Below are 12,500 nucleotides of genomic sequence, written 5' to 3'. Positions count from 1 at the left end.
ATGCCACAGTGTACTAATGCCACAGTGTACTAATGCCACAGTGTACTAATAACACAGTGTACTAATGCCACAGTGTACTAATACCACAGTGTACTAATACCACAGTGTACTAATATCACAGTGTACTAATACTGTTACAAGTAGGAGTCCCTACTCAAGTATATCAGCATCAACATATACTTAAAGTACCAAAGGTAAAAGTACTCATTCTGCAGAATGATCTATATTATAGTATAGTATTATAATTATTGATGCATTTATTATTATACACTGCTGCTAGTTTAATCTATAATAATACATCATTTATTATTATATACTGCTGCTAGTTTAATCTATAATAATACATCATTTATTATTATACACTGCTGCTAGTTTAATCTATAATAATACATCATTTATTATTATACACTGCTGCTAGTTTAATCTATAATAATACATCAGTTATTATTATACACTGCTGCTAGTTTAATCTATAATAATACATCAGTTATTATTATACACTGCTGCTAGTTTAATCTATAATAATACATCAGTTATTATTATACACTGCTGCTAGTTTAATCTATAATAATACATCAGTTATTATTATACACTGCTGCTAGTTTAATCTATAATAATACATCATTTATTATTATATACTGCTGCTAGTTTAATCTATAATAATACATCATTTATTATTATACACTGCTGCTAGTTTAATCTATAATAATACATCATTTATTATTATACACTGCTGCTAGTTTAATCTATAATAATACATCAGTTATTATTATACACTGCTGCTAGTTTAATCTATAATAATACATCAGTTATTATTATATAATGCTGCTAGTTAAATATTGAATTATATATTACGTTTAAATATTGAATTATATGATAGTACGTTTAAATATTGAATTATATATTACGTTTAAATATTGAATTATATGATAGTACGTTTAAATATTGAATTATATGATAGTACGTTTAAATATTGAATTATATATTACGTTTAAATATTGAATTATATGATAGTACGTTTAAATATTGAATTATATGATAGTACGTTTAAATATTGAATTATATATTACGTTTAAATATTGAATTATATGATAGTACGTTTAAATATTGAATTATATATTACGTTTAAATATTGAATTATATGATAGTACGTTTAAATATTGAATTATATGATAGTACGTTTAAATATTGAATTATATATTACGTTTAAATATTGAATTATATGATAGTACGTTTAAATATTGAATTATATATTACGTTTAAATATTGAATTATATGATAGTACGTTTAAATATTGAATTATATATTACGTTTAAATATTGAATTATATGATAGTACGTTTAAATATTGAATTATATGATAGAACGTTTAAATATTGAATTATATATTACGTTTAAATATTGAATTATATGATAGAACGTTTAAATATTGAATTATATATTACGTTTAAATATTGAATTATATGATAGAACGTTTAAATATTGAATTATATGATAGAACGTTTAAATATTGAATTATATGATAGTACGTTTAAATATTGAATTATATGATAGAACGTTTAAATATTGAATTATATATTACGTTTAAATATTGAATTATATGATAGAACGTTTAAATATTGAATTATATATTACGTTTAAATATTGAATTATATGATAGAACGTTTAAATATTGAATTATATGATAGAACGTTTAAATATTGAATTATATGATAGAACGTTTAAATATTGAATTATATGATAGAACGTTTAAATATTGAATTATATGATAGTACGTTTAAATATTGAATTATATGATAGTACGTTTAAATATTGAATTATATATTACGTTTAAATATTGAATTATATGATAGTACGTTTAAATATTGAATTATATGATAGTACATTTAAATATTGAATTATATACTACGTTTAAATATTGAATTATATGATAGTACGTTTAAATATTGAATTATATATTACGTTTAAATATTGAATTATATGATAGTACGTTTAAATATTGAATTATATATTACGTTTAAATATTGAATTATATGATAGTACGTTTAAATATTGAATTATATGATAGTACATTTAAATATATGATAGTACATTTAAATATTGAATTATATACTACGTTTAAATATTGAATTATAAGATAGAACGTTTAAATATTGAATTATATGATATTACGTTTAAATATTGAATTATATATTACGTTTAAATATTGAATTATATGATAGTACGTTTAAATATTGAATTATAAGATAGAACGTTTAAATATTGAATTATATATTACGTTTAAATATTGAATTATAAGATAGAACGTTTAAATATTGAATTATATGATAGTACGTTTAAATATTGAATTATATATTACGTTTAAATATTGAATTATATGATAGTACGTTTAAATATTGAATTATATGATAGAACGTTTAAATATTGAATTATATATTACGTTTAAATATTGAATTATAAGATAGAACGTTTAAATATTGAATTATATGATAGTACGTTTAAATATTGAATTATATATTACGTTTAAATATTGAATTATAAGATAGAACGTTTAAATATTGAAGTGTGATTCAGAAGAAGACAAAACATGCTCTACATCATTTATTTATTTCAGGATGGTGAAATATTCAAAAGAGACTCTGAAACAAACTCATTTCCATCCACAACACAAAATAAAACAGATTCTATTATCTATTTACAAACAAACAGGAAGTGACATCAGAGGTCGGCCTCACTGTTTCCTGAACCCTCTCAGGATTGGATAAATGTTCTCAAACGATTCGTAGATCTCAGCTCGTTCTTTAGCTCCTGGAATTTAACACACGACTACAGAATTACTACGACTTTATTCATCAAAGAGTTTATGGAAATGGACTGAACTCATCTCTATCTGCTCATGAGGACAAATGATCCCGTGATTACCAGAAATGATCTCCCAATGACGAGATACAAGTCTTTTCATTTCAAAATCTGTGTCTCGTAAAGAACTAATTACTAACAGGAACTAGAAGCTAACTCTAGACTAACAGGAACTAGAAGCTAACAGGAACTAGAAGCTAACTCTAGGCTAACAGGAACTAGAAGCTAACAGGAACTAGAAGCTAACTCTAGACTAACAGGAACTAGAAGCTAACTTTAGGCTAACAGGAACTAGAAGCTAACTTTAGGCTAACAGGAACTAGAAGCTAACTTTAGGCTAACAGGAACTAGAAGCTAACTTTAGGCTAACAGGAACTAGAAGCTAACAGGAACTAGAAGCTAACTCTAGGCTAACAGGAACTAGAAACGAACTCTAGACCAACAGGAACTAGAAGCTAACTTTAGGCTAACAGGAACTAGAAGCTAACTTTAGGCTAACAGGAACTAGAAGCTAACTTTAGGCTAACAGGAACTAGAAGCTAACTCTAGACTAACAGGAACTAGAAGCTAACTTTAGGCTAACAGGAACTAGAAGCTAACTCTGGGCTAACAGGAACTAGAAGCTAACTCTAGACTAACAGGAACTAGAAGCTAACAGGAACTAGAAGCTAACTCTAGACTAACAGGAACTAGAAGCTAACTTTAGGCTAACAGGAACTAGAAGCTAACTCTAGACTAACAGGAACTAGAAGCTAACTTTAGGCTAACAGGAACTAGAAGCTAACTTTAGGCTAACAGGAACTAGAAGCTAACAGGAACTAGAAGCGAACTCTAGACTAACAGGAACTAGAAGCTAACTTTAGGCTAACAGGAACTAGAAGCTAACTTTAGGCTAACAGGAACTAGAAGCTAACAGGAACTAGAAGCGAACTCTAGACTAACAGGAACTAGAAGCTAACTTTAGGCTAACAGGAACTAGAAGCTAACTTTAGGCTAACAGGAACTAGAAGCTAACTCTAGACTAACAGGAACTAGAAGCTAACTCTAGACTAACAGGAACTAGAAGCTAACAGGAACTAGCAGCTAACTCTAGGCTAACAGGAACTAGAAGCTAACAGGAACTAGAAGCTAACTTTAGGCTAACAGGAACTAGAAGCTAACTTTAGGCTAACAGGAACTAGAAGCTAACAGGAACTAGAAGCTAACTCTAGACTAACAGGAACTAGAAGCTAACTTTAGGCTAACAGGAACTAGAAGCTAACTCTAGACTAACAGGAACTAGAAGCTAACTCTAGGCTAACAGGAACTAGAAGCTAACTCTAGACTAACAGGAACTAGAAGCTAACAGGAACTAGAAGCTAACTCTAGACTAACAGGAACTAGAAGCTAACTCTGGGCTAACAGGAACTAGAAGCTAACTCTAGGCTAACAGGAACTAGAAGCTAACTCTGGGCTAACAGGAACTAGAAGCTAACTCTAGACTAACAGGAACTAGAAGCTAACTCTGGGCTAACAGGAACTAGAAGCTAACTCTGGGCTAACAGGAACTAGAAGCTAACTCTAGACTAACAGGAACTAGAAGCTAACTCTGGGCTAACAGGAACTAGAAGCTAACTCTAGACTAACAGGAACTAGAAGCTAACAGGAACTAGAAGCTAACTCTAGGTTTTTTCAGTACGTCAGAGTTTATTACCGGTCAGAACCACTTTCCCCGACACGAAGATGAGCAGGACGATGCGAGGCTTCACCATGCGGTAGATGAGACCTGGAAACAGCTCCGGTTCATAACTGTGGACACAAGATGGGTTTAAATGAAGCGTTTCATCCTGCTGATCAATAATCAATAATCATTAATCAATAATCAATAATCAGTCAGAATAAACTGGCTCAGTCCAGAAGACAGTTAGTTCAACTCAAAAAGTGTTGAAATGTTTTCAAATTCTTCAGAGGACACCAACTGGACTGTTGGGTTATTCAGAACACCTCGCTCTGGAAGAGAGCATCGAAGTCAGACCTAAAAGCTAACTCTAAGCTAACTTTAAGCTAACAGGAACTAGAAGCTAACTCTAGACTAACAGGAACTAGAAGCTAACTCTAGGCTAACAGGAACTAGAAGCTAACTCTAGGCTAACAGGAACTAGAAGCTAACTCTAGACTAACAGGAACTAGAAGCTAACTCTAGGCTAACAGGAACTAGAAGCTAACTCTAGGCTAACAGGAACTAGAAGCTAACTCTGGGCTAACAGGAACTAGAAGCTAACTCTAGACTAACAGGAACTAGAAGCTAACTCTAGGCTAACAGGAACTAGAAGCTAACTCTAGGCTAACAGGAACTAGAAGCTAACTCTAGGCTAACAGGAACTAGAAGCTAACTCTGGGCTAACAGGAACTAGAAGCTAACTCTAGACTAACAGGAACTAGAAGCTAACTCTGGGCTAACAGGAACTAGAAGCTAACTCTAGACTAACAGGAACTAGAAGCTAACTCTGGGCTAACAGGAACTAGAAGCTAACTCTAGGCTAACAGGAACTAGAAGCTAACTGGTGTGATCTTTTGTAGTTGTTGAAATGTGTATATTTCTCTCTTGTGACAGAGCTAGGCTAGCAGTTTCCCCCTGCTTCCAGCGTTTGTGCTAAGCTAGGCTAGGCTAGGCTAACCTGCTGAATTGTTGGTGTGTCAGGACGAGTCCCTCCAATCTGATGGGGAAGCAGACGTCACAGCTCGCCACCATGTTCTGGATCTTAAAGTCCATGAAGCGGGCAGCAAAACCCAGTTTCTGAACCACCCGAGCGTACTTCCTGGCTGCCAGCCGGGACTGCTCCTCACTGCACACACACACACACAGGTTCACGTGACAGACAGACAGGTAAACAGACAGACAGACAGACAGGTGAACAGACAGACAGACAGGTAAACAGACAGACAGACAGACAGACAGGTGAACAGACAGACAGACAGGTAAACAGACAGACAGACAGAAAGGTAAACAGACAGATAGGTAAACAGGTAGACAGGTGAACAGACAGACAGACAGACAGGTAAATAGACAGACAGACAGGTAAACAGACAGACAGACAGGTAGACAGGTGAACAGACAGACAGATAAACAGACAGACAGGTAAACAGGTAGACAGGTAAACAGACAGGCAGGTGAACAGACAGACAGGTAAACAGACAGACAGGTAGACAGGTAAACAGACAGACAGGTAAACAGGTGAACAGACAGACAGGTAAACAGGTAGACAGGTGAACAGACCTCTTGGCTCCGGTACAGACCATCTTCCCGGAGCTGAAGATGAGCGCGGTGGTTCGCGGCTCTCTGATCCTCATGATGACGGCCGCAAAGCGCTGGAATACGACAGGACAACTGAACAATGCTGGAGAGACGTTACATCAACCATAACCATACCCCTAACCATAACCATAACCATACCCCTAACCATAACCATAACCATAACCATACCCCTAACCATAACCATAACCATACCCCTAACCATAACCATAACCATAACCATACCCCTAACCATACCCCTAACCATAACCAAACCCTAACCCTAACCATAACCAAACCCTAACCCTAACCCTAACCCTAACCCTAACCATACCCCTAACCCTAACCATACCCCTAACCATAACCCTAACCCTAACCATACCCCTAACCATAACCCTAACCATACCCCTAACCCTAACCATAACCCTAACCCTAATCATACCCCAAGTAAAGTACACCATTGTGTTTTATTGTTGTTTTTTATCTTGGGTTTTAATTGAAAAGATTTTAACCTATTAAAGCTAAATACCTTTTTAAATCGTCTGTGGAGGGCTCTACCAGGCTGCACTCTGGCCTAGCTCTCAGGCCTCCATTTTCTCCAAACACATGGACTTCTGCACCTAACAAACAATTTGCAGACTGTTTTTTGGAAAGCCTCTCCTCTAAGCTGTCTCAGCAGGCCCACCGGGAAACTCCTACCACATCTACCTTCCAGGAGATACACCAAGCCACTTTCAAGGCCTACCTCGGTACCCACCCAAAAGGACCAGCAACCCAGAGACCTCCTAGGTAAGAGCCCACACAATTTTTGACGATTAACAAATGTTTTTACACAGAGGAAAGGATGTGCCCTCGAGTGGCAGAGGTAAGTCGGTACAGCTCTCACACACACACACTACACCACAACCACTCATGTCCATCCCACACCGCAGAACACTAGTCAACCGCCCTACCACACATACAGCCACAACCATGGACACACAACATACATCCACACTCAATCACCCACCAGATCCACACACCAGAATGCTCAGCAAACAATATTTCAAAATCATACAGGCCATACACCACAAACACATAGCAGATACAGCCATTTCTACACAAACATTTCCACCTGGGATGATGAGGCAAGTTCAAAGACTCTCAGCTTTCATAAAGCCATCCACACCCACTGAACACACACGCAGCCAAATTCAGGCCAACACTATCAACTGGATGCACACTAATATGATCATCCTACAACAACACTATCAGTCGACCATACATACCCTCACCAACACCACCCATAGCCCCCTGGCCCTCCAAATAGCCATTGGTTGGGCCAGGAAGCGCTATGGCCACAGATTAAGACAGGAAACCATACATTCACTACAACACACCTTCAACACACAACACACCTCCTCTCAACCCCCTCCCAAGTCTACCCTCAGGTCGGACAGCTCTCTGTCCCCGATCCCGGAGCTCTCAGATGAGGTGGACTTCCCACCCCTGCCGGCCCCGCACAGGCCCCCCCTTTCCCTTGGATCCCAACACATCACCCGACACCACCAGCAGGCTAACCAGGAACCCCTGCTCCCTACCCCACCACCAACTCGAGGACCCATTCCTGCACCCAACCAGCCCCCACCGGACCCACCACCGGACCCACCACAGGCCCCCCGCCCACAGAAGCAACTCACCATATCCTTTACCGAACGGACCCTCCCTCCTCAGCACCTGCCCCTTCACTGCCCCGGACACCCAAACAGGTCCCCGCTCCGGCAGAAACCTCATCTCCACTTCCACAGCGGACCAAGAGGATTCCCAACCAGACCACCCAGGAGATCAGCCTCATCTACCCTGCCAACCACAAGGCCCCTAGCCTGGAGACAATAACATCCCCCACCATTCACAGTAAGCACAACCTTGCAGTCATAACCATTGACACCATCTCTCCTCTCCCTCTCACACCCACAGGTGGCGCTGGTGACCGGACTGACCTTGTCGGGCGGGGGGCCCCAATTGAGCAGCTGCAGGAGGCTACACCCATGATGATTGGGACTTCAAAGGCTAACACTGCCACTCTGAAAGCCCTATCTGAGCCCTCCACTCAGCGCTCTTTTGGGGTCGCGCCGCCTGCCTTGGCCTCTCTGGAAGCCAGCGCTACCACAGGTCTGGTATCCAACACCCAAGAACTCTTCACCTACACCCCCTCCTTCGACCCCGACAGAAGCTACTCCCCAGGCCCCTTTATACCCACCTGCCACAACACCGGATCCGACGATTGGACCATCACAACACGGAAGGCATTTATGACCACCGACGCCAACACCAGCATATTCCCATCTCACCCATACCCGGATCTACAAATCGACAGCTACCCCTCTGCCAACTTCCGGAAATTCTACAAGCTTTTTAAAAGGACAGCACCCAACCCCACCCCTATAGTCGTTATCCTCGCAGTTGGCCTTAATGACATGACAGGACAGGACCCCAAGACCACCGGCAGACAACTAAAAGACATGCTGAGACATGCAGAGATCACCTTCCCTAACGCCAATATATATGTACCCCTCATCAACTACTCCCCAAACCTCATACCCATATACAGACGCAACCTCAAATACATCAACTTGGTCATCAGTACTTTTCATCATATCCCTGCAATCTCACCCCAGGACTTCATAACAGAATCCGACGATCTCACCTGGACGCTTACCACAGCCAAGCTCATCTTCCCACATTGGCTTCATAACTCCTAAAACCTTGACCCTTGCCCACCCTCTCATCCCAACCCTAACCCCCTACCTGAACCCCAACCCCCTTACCCTAACCTCTACCCAACCTTCTTACCCTAACCTCTACCCACCCTCTTACCCTAACCCTAACCCCTAATCCTGAACCCCATACCTTACCCTGACCCCAACCCTACTACATCCTGGTCCTCCGCCTCGCCTGGGGGTCGAACCCGGGTCTCCTGGGGCAGAGAGCTGCTCCAGCCACCTCACCCATCCATCCCGACAGGAACAGGAACCAGCTCTCACACACAAAGCATCATACAGCCACACACACTTACATACAGATCTTTAGGCCAGTGCACATAAACCTCCACCGGATCTATTAACCCCAACCATAACCCAAACCTAACCCTAACCATAACCATAACCATACCCCTAACCATAACCATAACCATAACCCTAACCATAACCAAACCCTAACCCTAACCATACCCCTAACCCTAACCATAACCCTAACCCTAACCATAACCCTAACCATACCCCTAACCATAACCCTAACCATACCCCTAACCCTAACCAAACCCTAACCATAACCCTAACCCTAACCATAACCATACCCCTAACCCTAACCATAACCCTAACCATACCCCTAACCATAACCAAACCAAACCCTAACCCTAACCCTAACCATAACCCAAACCCACCAGTCCATGTTTACTGCACACACAGTATTCTAAAGCTAACTCTAAGCTAGCCACACCTAGATGCTAACCAGAGATAAATGCTGAATCTAAGCTAAACATAACTAAAATCTAATGAACGCTAACTGTACCTGAAAGCTAACCATACCTACGCTAAGTGGACCTAAGTGCTAACTCTAAGCTAAGTGGACCTAAGTGCTAACTCTAAGCTAACCGGACCTAAGTGCTAACTCTAAGCTAACCGGACCTAAGTGCTAACTCTAAGCTAAGTGGACCTAAGTGCTAACTCTAAATGGTAAAGGGACTTAAACCCTTCCAGACTTTGGGGGACGCGTCTCCAGGTCCGTGAACCTGAAATGCTTGTGGACTTTCCCGCGCTACATGTACACAAGTCCACACTTTGTGTTTGTCCCTCAGGAGAAATGGGAGTAGTGAGTTCAGGAGGTCGGTACCTTCGGGTTGTACTCTGCGTTTCTGGCCTGCAGGGCGATAAACTTCAGATCCAGAGGACAACCCAGGTTCACTGTGGACACGATGTTCCTGCACACACGCACACGCACACACACACACACACACGCACACGCACACACACACGCACACACAGCTAAGATGATGAAGTACCATTACTACAGATGAAGTACCATTACTACATATACAGATGAAGTAGCAGTACTACATATACAGATGAAGTACCATTACTACATATACAGATGAAGTAGCAGTACTACATATACAGATGAAGTACCATTACTACATATACAGATGAAGTAGCAGTACTACATATACAGATGAAGTAGCAGTACTACATATACAGATGAAGTAGCAGTACTACTACAGAGTAAGTAGCAGTACTCAGTAACTTACTGTAGTTGTGGGATGATTCCTGACCTCTCAGTCACAGGGGTCATGGGGGTCATCGGGGTCATGGGACAGAAGGGGGAGGCGCCTGTCCCCGTCCCCGTCATGGACGACCCCTGCTGGGATTCAGCTGCTGCTGCTGTGGAATCCTGGGAGTTGTAGTCCAGACCGACGCCGCTGTCCTGAGACACGTCCAGCACTGCCGTCTGACTGTCAGCTGACACACAACGACAGAGTTGATCCCGCCGCCCTGTGACCTCACAGAGGCAACGCCCCCCCCCCTCCCCTGTGACCTCACAGAGGCCACGCCACCCCCCCTGACCTTACAGAGGCCACGCCCCCTGTGACCTCACAGGAGCGGTTTCACAGCTGGAACCAGCTGATGTGTTCCTGTTGCATCATCATCAAGCATCATCAGTGATGTCATACCTATGTCGTCGTCGTGGCGACTGCGCCCGTCCTGCGTGCCAAGCTCATCGGGTAGGAAGCTGAGGTCGAGCTCCTCCCCCCCCAGCTCTCCGCTCGGCCCCGCCTTCGTCGACAGGTGGGAGGGGGCGGGGCCCTGGAGGTCCAGCTCCTCCCCCAGAATGAAGCTGGCGTCCTGCAGTAAAAACACCTGATTCATTTTTATTCTTATTAACAGGATAATTGTTTTGACTTCCTCTTTACTATTTGTCTTCTACCTGATTCATCAACTCCTCCGTCTGGTGCTCATATGCTTTATTTATATTCAACATTAAACAGAAACCTCACATGGCCTCGTTAAGCTGCTTATTATGGTCTGTTATTGTAGAGCAGAATCCTCCTCCTGTCCCCTCAACACTCAGACCAGAGAGTCCTCATCAGTCTCTGAGGGTTCAGGTCTACTAGAGAACCAGAAGATCCAGCTCTCTGTTTCACTGTTTCAGCCTTAAAGTGGTCAAACTTCAACATGTTGAGCATCAAAACATCACAATCAGCTTTTAAAATCTGGACCAGATGGAAGTGTTTATGTGTGAGATGAAACCTTGAATGTCCTCCAACGTGTTCAAACATCAGGTGAAAGGTGGTGAAGTGGTTCCTGTTGTTAAACTCAACATGTGTTCAGTGGTGAGCTTCAGCTACAGCAGCAGTCTGACGAAACAGTCCAACTCACATTTGCAATGGAGTCATCGAAGTACCGCTCCAACGCCGACTCGTCCATGAGTGAAGAACCATCAGACCTGCTCCTGGACCTGCTCCAGGACCTGCTCCAGGACCTGGTTCCAGGCTGAGAGCTGCACAGCTGCATCCAATCCTCAGCTCATCAACACTGACAGACTCCAGCTGGAGGGGACATGAAGTCAGTCAACAGGAGACGAAGACATTAACCTCTGTCTTTACCACATTTACTAAGACGTTGTGGAGGACAAGTAGAAAGTAGTAGAGAATGTCAATACTCAGTAAAGTACTTGTACTTTGAAGTAAAATACAAATACTTAGAATTTGTACTTATACAGTACTTGAGTAAATGTACGTAGTTACTGTCCACCACAGCTCATTTACATATATATATATATATATATATATATATATATATATAATCTTTATTTATATTACTATTATTAACATTGTCATTAATTATATTATTATCATCTTTTTTATATTATTATCAACATTATCATGAATTATATTATTATCATCATTATTTATATTAATATTATTTATATTTTCATTAATGATATTACTATCATTATTTATATAATTATATTTATTATGATTAATTGTGTTATTATTATTATTATTAATTGTCTTATAACTATTATTATTATTAATTGTCTTATTATTCTTATCATCAATTGTCTTATTATTATTATTATCATTAATTGTCTTATTATTATCATCATCAATTGTCTTATTATTATTATTATCATTAATTGTCTTATTATTATTATTATTATTATTATTAATTGTCTTATTATTATTATTATCATTAATTGTCTTATTATTATTATTATCATTAATTGTCTTATTATTATTATTATCATTAATTGTCTTATTATTATAATTAATTGTCTTATTATTATTATTATCATTAATTGTCTTATTATTATTATTATCATTAATTGTCTTATCA

At 39.7% G+C, this 12,500-nt stretch overlaps 1 protein-coding gene across 2 annotated transcripts in view; it reads right to left on the bottom strand.

Moving 5' to 3' along the window:
• Positions 1-2,585: 2,585 nt before the first annotated feature.
• The window catches only part of tbpl2 (TATA box binding protein like 2), a 24,145-nt gene continuing 14,230 nt past the window's right edge, over positions 2,586-12,500 (bottom strand). The window contains exons 2-9 of one of the 2 annotated variants that reach the window (XM_074661642.1): positions 11,541-11,710; positions 10,835-11,006; positions 10,412-10,622; positions 10,000-10,087; positions 6,115-6,206; positions 5,516-5,683; positions 4,552-4,646; positions 2,586-2,825 (exon numbers count right to left, since the gene is read on the bottom strand). In XM_074661642.1, coding sequence (XP_074517743.1) covers positions 2,815-2,825; positions 4,552-4,646; positions 5,516-5,683; positions 6,115-6,206; positions 10,000-10,087; positions 10,412-10,622; positions 10,835-11,006; positions 11,541-11,675 — 972 coding nt within the window. In that variant the 5' untranslated portion in view covers positions 11,676-11,710 and the 3' untranslated portion in view covers positions 2,586-2,814. The remainder of the gene's footprint in view (positions 2,826-4,551; positions 4,647-5,515; positions 5,684-6,114; positions 6,207-9,999; positions 10,088-10,411; positions 10,623-10,834; positions 11,007-11,540; positions 11,711-12,500) is intronic. The other variant, XM_074661641.1, reaches the window with a different exon arrangement.

The sequence above is a fragment of the Sebastes fasciatus genome, chromosome 15 (genome assembly GCF_043250625.1).
Source record: "Sebastes fasciatus isolate fSebFas1 chromosome 15, fSebFas1.pri, whole genome shotgun sequence".
Classification (NCBI taxonomy): Eukaryota; Metazoa; Chordata; class Actinopteri; order Perciformes; family Sebastidae; genus Sebastes; species Sebastes fasciatus.
The sequence above is the reverse complement of the archived record's forward strand: the minus strand, read 5'-3'. Positions and strand labels throughout refer to the sequence as shown.